Source organism: Microchirus variegatus (genome assembly GCF_963457635.1).
Source record: "Microchirus variegatus genome assembly, chromosome: 3".
NCBI lineage: Eukaryota > Metazoa > Chordata > Actinopteri > Pleuronectiformes > Soleidae > Microchirus > Microchirus variegatus.
Window position 1 is genome coordinate 23,207,555 of NC_139804.1, and position 14,480 is coordinate 23,222,034.

A 14,480-nucleotide genomic window follows, 5' to 3' on the forward strand; every position below is an offset into this window, starting at 1 on the left:
ATCACATGTATGGCAGTCAGTAACGATGTTTAATTTGATGCTTTTTTTTTTCTTTTCCAATTGCTCACTCAAGTCCATTCCCTCTCTTTTCACCCCAGACTATGATTCCTGACAGGCACACACTTGGGATCCATATAAGTCATTTTCCTCCACAGCTCCGTCGAGAGATCAGTATTTTTCGAGTAGCATTCTGATTCCGATTCTGACACATAGGAATCTCAGAACACTATGGGCCATAAGAGACCTACAAGCTGTTGTCATTGTTTTACATTTATTTTCCTTTTATTAGTTTTCATTTAAAAGGAAAAGAAGAGGTGACCATCAACACAAATGCCCAGCCTTACAGACACAGCTGTACTGTATTCAAATATTGTTCAAACCTCAACATCTGGGTTGCTGAAATCCAGTTTCAGGTTGCATGTGAATGTGGACATGAATAGAAGAAAGCAGAGTAGACACCACAGCTCGGTGATGACAAGCTCTAAGTGCTAACTATAATGTAAGCATGTTATGCTCTTCACTGAAAAAAAAAGAAAAGAAACGTTGATATGTTCGGATCGTATCGGTCATGCTCAACTCTGAAACCAGGAAAACTTAATTTGCACATTACTGGATGAGGAATGAAAATGGTGGAAAGAAACCAGTGTCATAAACACTACTTACATCAATGTTATGACTCTTTCTTGAAATGTAAATGAAATACATTTGCGTAGCAGAGCGGCTCTGCCTGTAGCAATCACTTTGCCACTCCTGTGCTAAAAATTAAAAGTTCTTTATATGCCTTTTTTGTATTTTTAATACTTGCATGTGTTTTCTGACTGTATTTATTAGTACTATTTTCAAAATAAACCTTTTGGTATCCGGTTTGTCCTGTCGTGTTTGTAGGTTTATGATGACTGTTCTGGTGCAGACTCTAATGGGCTACAGACCATGTGCCTCTGCAACATACGACAGAACAAGTTCCACCTTACAGGCCATCACAGCACATAGCAGCTTTATTTAGAAATTTTTTACATCCTCATAAATTAGCTCACATATTCTGTATAATTCTAGGTTCTCTCATATTGCACTACTATAACTTAAATGGGGATAGACATATTTAAAAATGACAATTTCTTCTTAATTATTAAAGAACAAATCACTGGGGAATACATAGATAAAAGGCCCAAAGAACTTCTGGCGCATGATCTGCAAATAAGCTGTAAGAACTAAAAAAAAAATTACAAAATATCTTCACACTTGAACTTAAACTAAGGGGTAGTCTCCATTCTGTAATGAAAAGCTGAAGTGTTTTTGGTAGGTGAGGAGCTCTGGAAGATGACGTTCATAGAACAGTCCATCTAAAATAGCCCAACTAATGATGCATTAAGATAATGAAATTCCTCACAAAAGGATCAGCCTTGACCGACTTCTTTTTTCCCCAGTTTATTAAAATGGTATAAGTATAGCATTTACCAATGGACTGAGACCCCTCATCTAGCCTAGAAGGGGCGGTTTGGTTTCAGATGTGAACAATCATGATGCTCTCTGGATAAACACCAATGTAGTGAAAGTGTCAACTAACAACACAGGAGACAGTTAGGCACTATGGTCACTTAGCTTTCCTCAGGCACCGGCAGCTGCTGAAATGTCACGTCCAGCAAGCCTTCACAACCCGACCTCATTTACATAAAGAGGGGGAAAACTGACTGACAAAATGCCAGGTGGGGACTTGTATTGCAAGTCTTTACTGTGTAAACCAGTAAACTGATGACATTTACAGCCTAGCTCCATTTAGTCAGCTAAAATGTCATTTGGATGTGACTTCACAGGCTTAGCTGATGTACTTTTCAGTTTGGGAAAAGTTAAGAAATGATGCAAAGGGAGGAGGAGGCCCCTCTTGTTTTGTTGAAAAATTATCTGTTTTTCCAAAAGTGCACACATCCTTAAATGGGAGAATAAAGTCCTGTCTTTGCATGACACAAATTCTTCATTTGCGAAATAGGACAGGCAGGATATCAGGATGAGAAACACAGGCGAGCAGGGCTGGAACATCTCACAGCAGTGTGGCAAAAGGTGTTGGCTTTGTTTGCGACAGTAAATGAATAGCAGAACATGCGGCCACTTAAGCCTTCATGAGGGCGCCGACCACAGCTCGGGCATTGAGGCTGCGCAGGTCGTTGTAAGTCTGCCCTGTTCCCACAAACACGATGGGCTGACCTGTGGTGTACGTCATGGAGATGGCAGCACCCACCTGTGGAGGAAGAGTGCCATCAGTTCTGACTTATTCATAAATTGTGACACTAATGCAGCATCAGTTCACACTGAACCCATTTCTGATGGATAAAACCAGACAATAACAACATTATTTAATACCTTGTCGTCAATGGTGTCAAACTTAGTGAGAACAATTCCATCAATGAGCCGAGGCTTGTCAGACATCGAGTGATCTGCCAGAGCCCGATTAAACTTCACCTGTGAACACAAGGAGTAGTTGAATCAGACAGAATTAATATGTAGTTACCTTTCCATCCCTCAATTTACAACGTGTGGAGGAGGAGAAACCAAATCTCTATAAACAGGGTTAATCATTAGCAAAGCTAAGAAGCAACACTGAACCCTGCTGGACAGTTCAATCTACATGAACCCATTTCATCCTACAGCATTTTCAGATCCATCGCTCTCACCACAGCCTCTGCTATGGACTCCTGAAGCTTAAACTGAAGCTGAAACCCACAAATCCCTGCTGCAGTCACTTTCGATGTTCACAATTTTAGGGCACAATTTTCTTTGACAGTATTCGGTTTGTTACTTCCAGTTTGAATCAACTTTCCAGTGAAACTGACTCACTCCTCAGTGTCACTATCCCTTGCACTGTCTGTTAGTGTCATATGTGCCTGAGGTTTTCAGTGGACTTACCAGCTGGTCAACTGCTTCATTTCCCACCAGAGCCTCCCCAACAAACAGCACAAGGTCGGGCATGTTGACGGCAATGAGTTTGGCCAGGGCCGTCATTAAGGGGGCATTGTCCTGCATACGCCCAGCGGTGTCCACGAGCACCACATCAAAGGCCTGGTTTCGGGCTGGAGGAGTAAGGTACAGTGGGTTTAGATGTCACTTGTGTGATTGAGCTAGGCCCAGCCCAATGGGTGATATTAACCATTCATGAAAAACTCATTCAGCCAGGGAATCTGCCTCATATCTAACAGTTAAGAGAGAAAAGTAGTTTACCATAGTTGATGGCCTCCATGGCTATTCCAGCCGCATCCTTCCCATAGCCCTTCTCATAGAGCTGGACTACAGGTTGTCCTCCATGCTGCTCTGGAGGATGCAGCGAGTTCAGGCGGCGCTGATGAGTGCGGAGCTGCTCCACTGCTCCAGCACGAAATGTGTCACAGGCAGCGATCAGCACTTTGAAACCGTTCTCTATCAGCCAGAAGGAAATCTGGACCAAGACAGAGAGAAGGTTTTCATTTAAATCTAAAATTCAGTTTCTTGTCAGATCATTTACACTTTTCAAATAACAAAATTCAACTGAATTTCAAATAAAATCTTCACCTACATGTCACAGTACCTCCAGTGAAAATAAATATTATACTAAGTGTTATTTGTAGGGTTTGTACTGGTATTAACCAGCACATGACACATGATTGCTCATACTTCAGTATTTTTAAAAAGCATGGAGAAATTAGAGCATCACAGCAGTGTATACATTTAAACACAGTCCAAAACCCATCAGGCATTGTTTTTTTCCACCCTTCCTTGAATCTGGCCAGATGAGCTTTGGTCAGGTATCCCTCCTCTAATCACTAACTTTTTTTTAGCAAAGACCTCACCTTGGCCAAGTTGGTGGACTTTCCAACTCCATTGACACCACAAAATGTGATTACAAAGGGTCTTCGTTGGCGCTGCGCCTCCATGACATCTCGCAGAATATCCACCCTTCGCTTGGGCTGCAGGATCTGCACCAAAGAGTCCTGCAGGGCCTGCTTCACTGTTGAGGCCACAGCTACAAACACACACACAGGTTTCATGAAGATGTTTATGAAAACCATAATGTAATGAGTTGGGTGAACTGAAAGCAGTGCACTACTTTTAGAGATTTTTTAGAGAGGGAGCATTTCTATGTATGCAGTGGCATGTAGGGGTGGGTGCATGCAAAAAGCATTTGAGCAATAGAATTAACTTTTTATTTTATTATTATTTTGGGAACCCCCCATCAATATTTTTCTCAATTTTCTGACATTTAATGAAGAGTAGAAAAATAAATGATCAAAGACATTAATTGATACCAAATAATTATTGTTTGTTGCAAGAAAGAGGTTGAGTCTCTATTTTACTCAATGTACATTACTACTTACTGGTGAAAGTGCCCATGACTTTGCCCTCCAGTTTTTTGGCTACAGAGTCACAGAGCTGGGAAGCAATCTCAGCTGCTACATTCTTTGCTACAGGACAAGAAAGAAATGAGAATAGCATGTAATTCACTCTCAAATCTCCCTACATACAGGCTTTGAGTCAGAGAGACGGCGATAAAAAATTCATACCAATGAGATGGTCCTTCATCTTTTCCAGCACTGGCTCCATGTCCTCACGGCTCAGGCTCTTGGAGCCTACCAGGCCCTTCAGCATCCCAAACATGCCTCCAAAACTGCCACCCTTTTTGGTGCTGAGAAGAACAAAGTTTGGTACTTCAGACACATTTAACATACAATGTAGAGATGGACAAGTTTATATGTAATAGTTAAATTATTTTGCAAAAACCACTGAAACTCCACACATTTCCTCTTGGCCAGTAGTAGGACACTGTCGCTATCATCCTCCTCCTTGCCAAATAGCATAACCACACACGGTTAACCTGACAGGGAGAAAACATTCTACCAGGATAAATAATACCTAAGCTACAACTATCATCAAGATCCCCAAAAATATGGAGATATTTTTTCCCCACCACTAGTATAATGTTATAGCACCACTGGCATTTGTTACAAAACCAACCTCTAACTTGCATAACATGATTTGTGCAGTTGGTTCAGGGTGCAGCATCTTTGCGCCGTTGTCTGGTTCAAATTATCCATAACATTTTAACACAGTGTAACCACCCAGTGGCTTCAGGTTGACTTTGGAGGAAAACAGGTATACGTAAGAACTTAATGAGAGTGTCTGACTAAACTGCCAGAATTAGGACTAGCACGTTCAAAAGCTATCTATAATAGGTATAACGTCTTACCTTATCTTGCTTTTTTCATTGACAACTACTCTCTCCTCTTCCTCTTCCATCTCCATCTCCATCTCCATCTCCATCTCCATCTCCACCTCCCCCTCCTCACTGGACTCATAATCCACAGGCAGCAGGTCTCCCTCCATTGAGTTCACCTTTATGCCCTGAAAAACATGTACATTGAGAATTTATTTCAAACCTTCACCAGAGACAGACATTGCCTGAACTCTTGATGTGGGGTGCAGTGGGTACATACTAGGTCAGCATTGGCCTCCTGTGTTTGTTCCCCGTTGTTCAGGGAATCGTTTTCATTCTTGTAGCTGTAGTCAAGGTCCTTGGTGCTGCTACCACCCATATCCCAAACACGCCTTTGTTTCTCCCTTGGTTTTTGTGCAGGCTTTGGAGACTTGCTACAAGAGGAGAAAATATTACAGTAAAGAAATTAGAAGTATACACTCAAACACGCAATAAAAAAAACGCAATAAGAAAAAAAACATTTGATCACCTAAAAGGTTATTTCTAATATTTCTGGTGAGTATTAAAAAAAAATATATATATACATAAAGCAGTGGCTTCACAGATACATGCTTATCTCCATAGCAATAACCTTTACGAACAGTTTCAGTCTGGATTCCGCCCACGTCACAGCACAGAAACAGCCCTCCTTAAAATTACTAATGACCTACTGTTGGCAGCTGACTCCGGCCTATTATCTATCCTTATCCTCCTTGATCTGAGTGCGGCCTTCGACACAATCTCTCATACCACCCTCCTCGACAGACTACAATCTATTGGCATCTCCGACACGCCCTTGGAGTGGTTTAAATCTTATCTCTCTGGCCGCACCCAGTTTACCCAGTTGAAAACCTTCACATCCCAACCGTCTCCCCTCTCCTCTGGTGTTCCCCAAGGCTCTGTACTTGGCCCCATCCTGTTCACTATCTATCTCCTCCCCCTTGGTCAGATCTTCCGGAAATTCAATATCCACTTCCACTGTTATGCTGACGACACCCAGCTTTACCTTTCTTCCAAACCCACCTCCACCTTCCCGCCCTCCTCCCTATGTAGCCGTCTACAAGAAATCAAAACCTGGTTCTCTTCCAATTTCCTGAAACTCAACAGTGATAAAACCGAGGTTCTCCTCATAGGTTCCAAATCCACTCTCGCCAACACTCAAAGTTTCACAATCCCCATCGATAACTCCTTTGTTTCCCCCTCCCTACAGGTTAAGAGTCTGGGTGTCGTCCTTGACGGCACTCTCTCATTCCAGACCCACATCAATAACACCACTCGGTCTGCCTATTACCACCTACGCAGCATCAACCGTCTCCGCCCATCCCTTACTCCCAACTCTACTGCTATCCTGGTCCACTCCCTGGTAACATCCCGCCTGGACTATTGTAACTCCCTTCTTATTGGTCTTCCCCACAAGTCCATTTATAAACTCCAATTGGCTCAGAACTCTGCTGCCCGGATCATCACCAGGATCCCTTCTATCAATCACATCACTCCTGTTCTGCAACAGCTTCACTGGCTTCCAGTTAAATTCCGCATCGATTTCAAAATTCTGCTTCTCACCTTCAAGGCCATGCACAACCTCTCTCCCCCATACCTCTCTGACCTCCTTCAGACCAACACCCCTTCTCGGACACTAAGATCTGGCTCATCTATCAGCCTCATTGTGCCTCCTGCCCGTCTGACCACCATGGGGGCCAGAGCGTTCAGCCGATCTGCCCCCCGCCTCTGGAACTCCCTCCCCCCCGGCATCAGGAACATTGTTTCATTTGCCATCTTCAAATCCCATCTGAAAACCCACCTTTTTAAACAGGCCTACTCCGTCTGACTCTTTAACCCTCTACCCGTTGCTCTTACCTTTTTTTTTTGTTTTGTTTTGTTTTGTTTTTTTTGTTTTGTTTTGTTTTTGTACGGCGACCTTGAGTGTCTTGAAAGGCGCCTTAAATATAATGCATTATTATTATTATTATATATATATATTCTCTTACCTGGGTTTTTCAGTCGTCCCCACCATGCGTTTGCGAAAGAAATCCTCTCTTTTCTTCTGCATGATCTCATCATGAGTCAAGCCCTGGTTACCATTCTCAACCATCTTCTGCCCAGAGGTTGTGACCTTGTTTTGATCACCTTTGGTAGGCTCAACTGCAGGAGCTGGAGAGGATTACAATATCAAGTCATTTAAGTATTGAGACTGAAATGATGTTATACCAGCCCATATTTTTTTAAAAAGGGGCACATAATGAACAACTACCTCTAAACACACTTACCCTCCTTTTTGGTATTTTTATTCTTCTTGCCACCCTGTTCCTTGCCTTTGTCCCCACCCTTCGTCTCAATCATGGACTTCACAGTTTTTTGGGATTTCTCAGACTCCTTAAAGGGTCGCATGGTGACATGGCTCCGAGCTTTGCTGCTCTCCTCCGCCTCTCTATAGGTAAACAATGAGTATAGATCAGCATGGACAAGATGATAACGCTTCAGATTTGACTGCTTTTTTTCCCTAATATGGCCTATAAATGATTATACCACAAGGTAAGACACACCACTTTAAAGTCTGGTAAAGTTAATTATATAACAAGTTAATGTCTAGTTCAATCAAATGTAAAGTATACAAATGGCAGACAGCATTATGGTCGTAGTTGAAACGGTATTTACCTGAGAAGCACCTTGAATTCATCCTCAAATTCAAAGTTGTTGTTAAGCAGCTTCAGAGCTCCCTTCTGCTCCAGCTCATTTTTATAACGATCCCTAAAATGAAGCTGAATATCGTCTATGAACTTGTCCACATAAGTCAGCGTCAGGATCTTTTGAAAACCAACCTGGAGAGGAGGAGTATTAAAAAAAGTAACAACAACAACATGAACATGGGTCACATGTTTGCAACCGATCCTTTTAATTTTAAGGAGGCGGATACAACCCTAACCCTGTGTAATGTTGCTTGAACATTTAAATGTGAGATTTCTTTCCAAAATCATTGCTTTTGCCATGTTGATAAGAATAATGCTTTGGGCCTCTCTAAATGCTTTCCCTATTTCTGTTTTAACTGAATACTGAATGTATTGTAGTTCGTTTTTGCAATGTTTAGCACTTTGTTTATTGTTTTGATGTACAAACTTACCACAAAAATCAGCTCGAATTCATTGTCCAGCTTGTATTTAAGACTCAGGGCCTCATGAGTGTAAGAATTGTTTCCACTTCGCTCCTGTGTCACAAACACACAAACACACACACACACACACACACAGCTTAACGCACATGCGACAGGATTTCGGTGTATTCCCAGCAATGTTAATACGTACAACCATCACAAAGATCAATTTAAAAATGACAATAATAACAGCGTGACTTCCACCTCATTCGTTTATTGGAAAGTTGCTTGTTAGGGAAACAAATACTGCGCTATAAGCTAACATACGCTACGACTTATTAGCGTGAGCTTTCAAGCTAATCGAGAGTATAAAGGGCAGTACTGAAGTGTCAGGGTTTCAGAAAAAACCTCACCTGAAGGATTACTGAGCGGATCAAAGCGTTGACGGGACCCGTGAAGGATTCAGTGACCCCGGCTCCCTGAAAACACCATAACACTATCCCCCCTTTGCTGAAGATGGTGAAGAAATCTAGCATCTTGCCACCACGTATCTGGATTAAAAACACACACACAGAAAGAGTTGGAGCGTGAAGGTAGATTGAAAAGTCAAATTAAATACGTGTCCTGAGCAAATCTATGGCGACGGTGATACTGATAAGTACACGTCTTACCTTGTAACACTTAAAACGATGTTAAAATCCACCACCAGCGTGAAACTGTTTTAGACACGTCAGATGCTCAGCCCGGAAGTGACATTTACTTCCGGTGACTTTTCGCTCTGAATTTTGCGCTTGCGCAGAATGACTGTTTTTGTTTTTTGACCTATTTGACGTGGAATATGTGTCACTGAGATTCAGAGCTAAGTTCCCCGGCATCATGAAAAACATATAAATTCTATATTTGGCTAATCTAAAAACAGTGACAGAATACAGTTTAAAAGCATCTATTAATTCACTGGACCAAAGTCCTCATTTAATGTGTCATGTGCATAATATACAAAAGCCCCTTTTCCATGTGGACATTAACTTTACTCAGATACAATACCTGCACATCACAGAAACAAATCTGACCAGCTATTACATAGAACTACATTATTATTATTTTTTCATTTTTATCTTTTTTTTAAAGGAAAGCTGTTAATTAATGTACAATATGTCCATATCACTGTTTATGCACCTTTTCCAGAGGTTCCCAACAGGGGCCAAAACCCCCAGAGCATTTTTATTTTTTATTTTTTAAGAAAACGTGATGCATCCCAGAGAGGAATATTTCTGAATGTCTCAAAATTATTGCTCAAGAAATAGAGTCTCAGAGCGCTCATTAAAATCCAGGCTGCATGGACCTTTGTAATATGTTTGTACTACAAGAGAACAATCTGATAATTAGCAATATTCACATCATCATAATGATCTGACCTCAGATCATTATCAACATATATTTCAGATATTGATTATTTCCTATTATTTTGTATATAAGTATACATGAGTGGGGTGAATATAAACAATCATAATAATGCAGCTTCAAGTCATGTTTACTCTAATTAAACTGTTTTCTGTTTTTCCTTTTAATTCCCTGTTCGGTTTTTATTGTTTTTTTTAGTAGCTGTAATTTTGTATCCGTTCCTCTTTGTCCATATGCTGTTATTACCATACCTGTTTTATTATTCAATTGGGAAAAAAGAAAAAGAAAAGAAAAGATGATTATCTTCAAACTGTGATTAAGAACTTCAAACTGTGGAGGGCAGCATTTCACCTCTCAGTGTACAGCCTGACAGAAAGACTTTCATGCTGTTAAATTAAGATTTGCCTAAAAAATATGAGGACCTTTCAATAACAGTACAATGGGTATAGTATAGAAAATACCTACTGTAAATTCCTTTAATTATTCAAACTGTAGAACCTACAGCATTTAAAACATAAACAAAAGCTCAAAGGGCAAGACAATTAAATGTATATATTTATTGAATGTAATTCCAATGTGTTTTAAAGAGATAACCTATGGAAAAGGATCCAACAATGTTCAAATATTTAGGTCACACCATTTTACTGACACAGCTTCACTGACTGAATGTTTCAAATTAAACTTAAGGGGAACCTATGTGGTGTTTCCTCAGGGAGGAAATGCAAATACATGATTATAACATGGTGGTGAAATATAGCATTTTTCCAGCCAGTCATCTTCACTTCCTCTGCATGAGTGCAAAAATATAATGTCTCACATATTTAAAGACAAAGAAAAAAGTCCACTTAGGATGCATGTCTGATTTATTCACACAGACCTTTATAACAGAAAATTACCATCCAGGTTAGAAAGACGTCTTAATCAAGGCTGTGGGTGTTGTTTTTCAATGCTAAAGGGTTAATAACCACTGAGGTGCAAAGATGCAGACACTTTGCATTTGAAATTAACTGTGTGTGAGTTGCTTCCTCCTTGGTGGGGTCACTCACTAGTTTTCACTTCATCTTTGCTACAGTCACTGTGAATGATACTGCAACCGCATCTCGTTGATTTCTGGGTCCCTTTATTTTCCACTGAGATTTGGGAGAGAAGTTGAACTAACATCACAATGTCAACAACATGTCCGGTAAGTTAGGTTTTCTGGTATTTACAGTTATGTGAAGTCAGTTTTCTTCAAACGATTGGAGTGTTGAGTACATTTGAAGTAGTAGTACATTTCTAATGTAAATCTTTAATGTATTTAATCAGTAGACTCACTAATCCTTTGATTCTGCGATTTAGAAAACATGTTGCACTGCTGTACAATTGAGATGTATTGTAAAACTGTTAATGACTACACTTATGGATTCTAGCCCAACTAAGCATAACCAGTAGATGTGATTAAAAAAACAATTTATATAGTTTTTTTTTTTGTTGTCTTTTTTCATTTCAGGATGGTTCAAAAAACTTTTGAAGTCAAAGCTATCTTTATCAACACAACATGACCCAGAAGCTAAATTGACAAGTGTATCGACATCACTTTCACCTCCATCATCACTAGAGAAAGCTCCTTCTAAACTACAAAAGCTGCCATCTGCTCTGAGCTCGCAAACAAGATGGAGAAGAAAATATGATTTGCTTGTGTGCCACAGTCTTGCTGACAGCGACACTGAAGAGGCCAAACGTCTGGTCTCTTTCCTCGAGGCTTCTCCCTGCAGCCTCAGGTGCTTTCTGTGGCAGAGAGACGTGTGTCCAGGAAGTGCAGTTCCCACAGAATTCTGCCAGGTTGTCCAGGAGAGCCACTTACAGGCTCTGCTTATCACTCCCAACTTCCTCCAGGAAGCTTGGTGCATGTACATGATGCACCAGGTTCTGGCAGAGGGGCCAGTATCCAATCGGCTCATTCCTTTGATACTGAACCTTTCCCACGCTCAGTATCCTCAGGAACTGAAGTTCTACGTCTATATGGACCTGTGCAGAAACACTGGCCAAGCTTATAGTCTCATCAACAATACTGTGCTCAAATGTGAGTAATGGAAAAATAATGTTTGCTGCACAAGTTTTCCTTCATGTTAATTTTATATTGGATTATGCCTAACACAAATGAGGCAGTGCGGAATGCAGGCCATCTCATCCTCTAGATGGCCTCCTCTATTCCTGGCCTCCTCTATTCCATCCTCTATTTGTTCTCACCGTTTGTTTCTCTCCTCCAGACCTAGAAGACCAAGTTAAACATGAGAAGACACTTGACTGCAGCATGGACAGCACTGGCAACAGAATAAGTGCGGAAGGCAGCAGTTGTGTTGAAAGTGATGCATACGACAGATGAAATATCTAATGATGTCTCCTGTAATAACCTTTCAACCATAATTTAAGGACACTATGTAGGACAAGACAAAATGAGGCTGTAGACGGAAAACATTCTTACTATACTATTACTTATATTATTTTTTCCGGAAAGGTAAGGATGGTCATACAAAGAACAGGAAGTATTTAATTCACAGGGAGTATCTCCCATATCAGACCTACAGTAGTACAGTGCTAGAGTAGGTTGCAGTTGATCTGCTGTTATGAGCTTATACCGTGGGAACTCATGCTTGTTGTCATAGCTTGTAACCACCAATTAAGCTAAATCTGGAGAGCTCATGAGGAGGGCTGAGTTGGAGCATTTTGAGAAGTCGAAATACTTGAATATATAATATTTGAAGTGAAATACTGAAACAGTGGAGAGTCTACTTGGATACTGTGGAGGGCATATTACACCTCTCAGTGTGCAGCCTGAGATAAAGAACTTTGAATTGGGATGAGGAGAACTTTGAACTGTTGAAAAATTACACCTCCGTGCACAGCCAGCTGGAAATTATTATTAGAAGAAGACAAATCATGGCCATTGACTTGTAACCAAAGCAGTTTTTTTCTTTTTTACAAGCATCAGAACTGAGGTCTCAGGTAGTCAGAGTTTACCTGGATGGGTCACAGTTCAGGTTTCTGACACCATGACTGCCGTTAATAGAGACCAGAGTTTGGATTTAACAGCCCTGTTCTGTGTTTAAATCTTTAATTTATTTGGTCAATTTGCTTGTTGTGTCAATATTTTTGAATACAATGAGCACTGAGGTGTGTGAGGTGTGTAATAAAGTGACTCATGTGGATGGGGTTTATGTAGTTGTATATGAAGTTATATGTTGTTGCATGTAGTCATGTGTAGTGATATGAGTGTTGATATATTGTTGCTCGACTGACTTTTTTCAGTAATGTTGTATCATCATCCTGCTCTACCATCCTCCTAAACCCCAGCAGACATTAGGACCACAGTAAAAGACTCTGGATAATCGTCTCTTTTGTGGCAAGCCAACATTGTAACATAAAAATGTAGGCTAATCTCTGAGGCACAGATGTTCTGAGGCTTTTGTTGTTACCATAACAAATCCTTCTCCAGATGACACACACACACACACACACACACACACACACACACACACACACACACACACACACACACACACACACACACACACACACACACACACACACGCGCTCAAACACAGAGAAAGATACTGAGATATCTGACTGTTTAATGACATCAGAGAAAATCACATTGGCATGAAAGGGGTTCTATTTATACTGCCTCATAAGTCATGATGACTTGATTGGCACGTCACTGATAGATAGTCAAGACATTGATCAACATGAATAGGTCTTTCTTTCTGTGCTTCTTTCTGTATACATACAGTATAGTAGTATTATGTAAATGTGCTGCAAAGTAACCACACACATAAAAACTCACTCACTCACTGAGTTATACTGTATAGACAACTTTTTTGGCTTGAACTTGTCTTTTGGTTGTCGATTGTACAGTGAAATGGTTTTGTTTAACCTCTGTTATATACATCTCACTGATACTCACAAGAGAGACCGGAACAGAAATGGTGATTAATGAAAAGTCTACATTGATCCCCTAGACTCTAGAGGCGAAACTTTTTTTCGTTGATTATTCTGTTTTCACAGAAGAATAGCGAATCAGGGCACAATCCATTTAAATTGCATTTTTCTTTTTTCAAAACAGTAAAGATGATTTTTTTTTAACCCAAAATCTACACACACAGTGTTTATTATGACACAACACCAACTCTGAGGACAATACAGCGGACCTCCATACTGTGGTACCTCTGTCCCAGAAGTTATCTTATTCTTAAATATTTAAGCAACCCTGACTCAAAGTAATACATCTTTACCTACCAGTCTGAAGTATTTAACTTGATTTAATCAAGTTAAATATTTTCATAGCTCTCATTTTTAATAAAGTAAATAGCGTAAACAACATTAACAGATAGGGAGGTACAGATCCGCCCAATTGTCTACAGCCAGGTACCTCTCAACATGATAATGCTATTAATAATTACATTGTATTCTTGGCAAGACTTTATTATTATTATCCCTTTAAGTTATCACCTCCAGGCTGAGTGGTGCAGTGTCAGTGTGACAGCTTGCATTTCAAAGTCCCCTGTATCCCTGCCAAAATAATAATAATACAAAAAGTCTTCTGACTAAACACAACTTGCAGAACTTCAGGATTTGGAGAGCCCTCAAACATAAATACTTTACTAAAGAACAAAGCAAGACTTGAAAGAAAGGAGAGAGTGCAGGCCACAGGATGGTGTGCTCAGACCAGCAGCTTCATGGAAGAGCACTCGGTCACCATGGTGGTCTCTGCTGGGCACAGCAGTACTGACCTGGACA

General features: G+C 40.4%; 2 protein-coding genes across 2 annotated transcripts; one reads left to right on the plus strand and one right to left on the minus strand.

The window, feature by feature from the left end:
- Positions 1–321: 321 nt before the first annotated feature.
- srpra (SRP receptor subunit alpha) lies at positions 322–9,050 on the minus strand. The gene is made up of 15 exons (XM_083886792.1): positions 8,975–9,050; positions 8,717–8,854; positions 8,334–8,417; positions 7,871–8,034; positions 7,483–7,643; positions 7,204–7,366; positions 5,457–5,610; positions 5,210–5,364; positions 4,527–4,648; positions 4,341–4,427; positions 3,816–3,988; positions 3,211–3,424; positions 2,899–3,062; positions 2,356–2,454; positions 322–2,233 (listed from the first exon to the last, which is right to left on the minus strand). The coding sequence occupies exons 2-15, from the start codon at positions 8,837–8,839 to the stop codon at positions 2,105–2,107; spliced, it is 1,992 nt and encodes a 663-aa protein (XP_083742918.1). The 5' UTR covers positions 8,840–8,854; positions 8,975–9,050; the 3' UTR covers positions 322–2,104.
- A 1,830-nt stretch (positions 9,051–10,880) lies between these two features.
- tirap (toll-interleukin 1 receptor (TIR) domain containing adaptor protein) lies at positions 10,881–11,774 on the plus strand (the record flags this gene model as incomplete). Its single annotated transcript, XM_083886902.1, has 2 exons — positions 10,881–10,887; positions 11,194–11,774. The coding sequence occupies 2 exons, from the start codon at positions 10,881–10,883 to the stop codon at positions 11,772–11,774; spliced, it is 588 nt and encodes a 195-aa protein (XP_083743028.1).
- Positions 11,775–14,480: the final 2,706 nt, after the last annotated feature.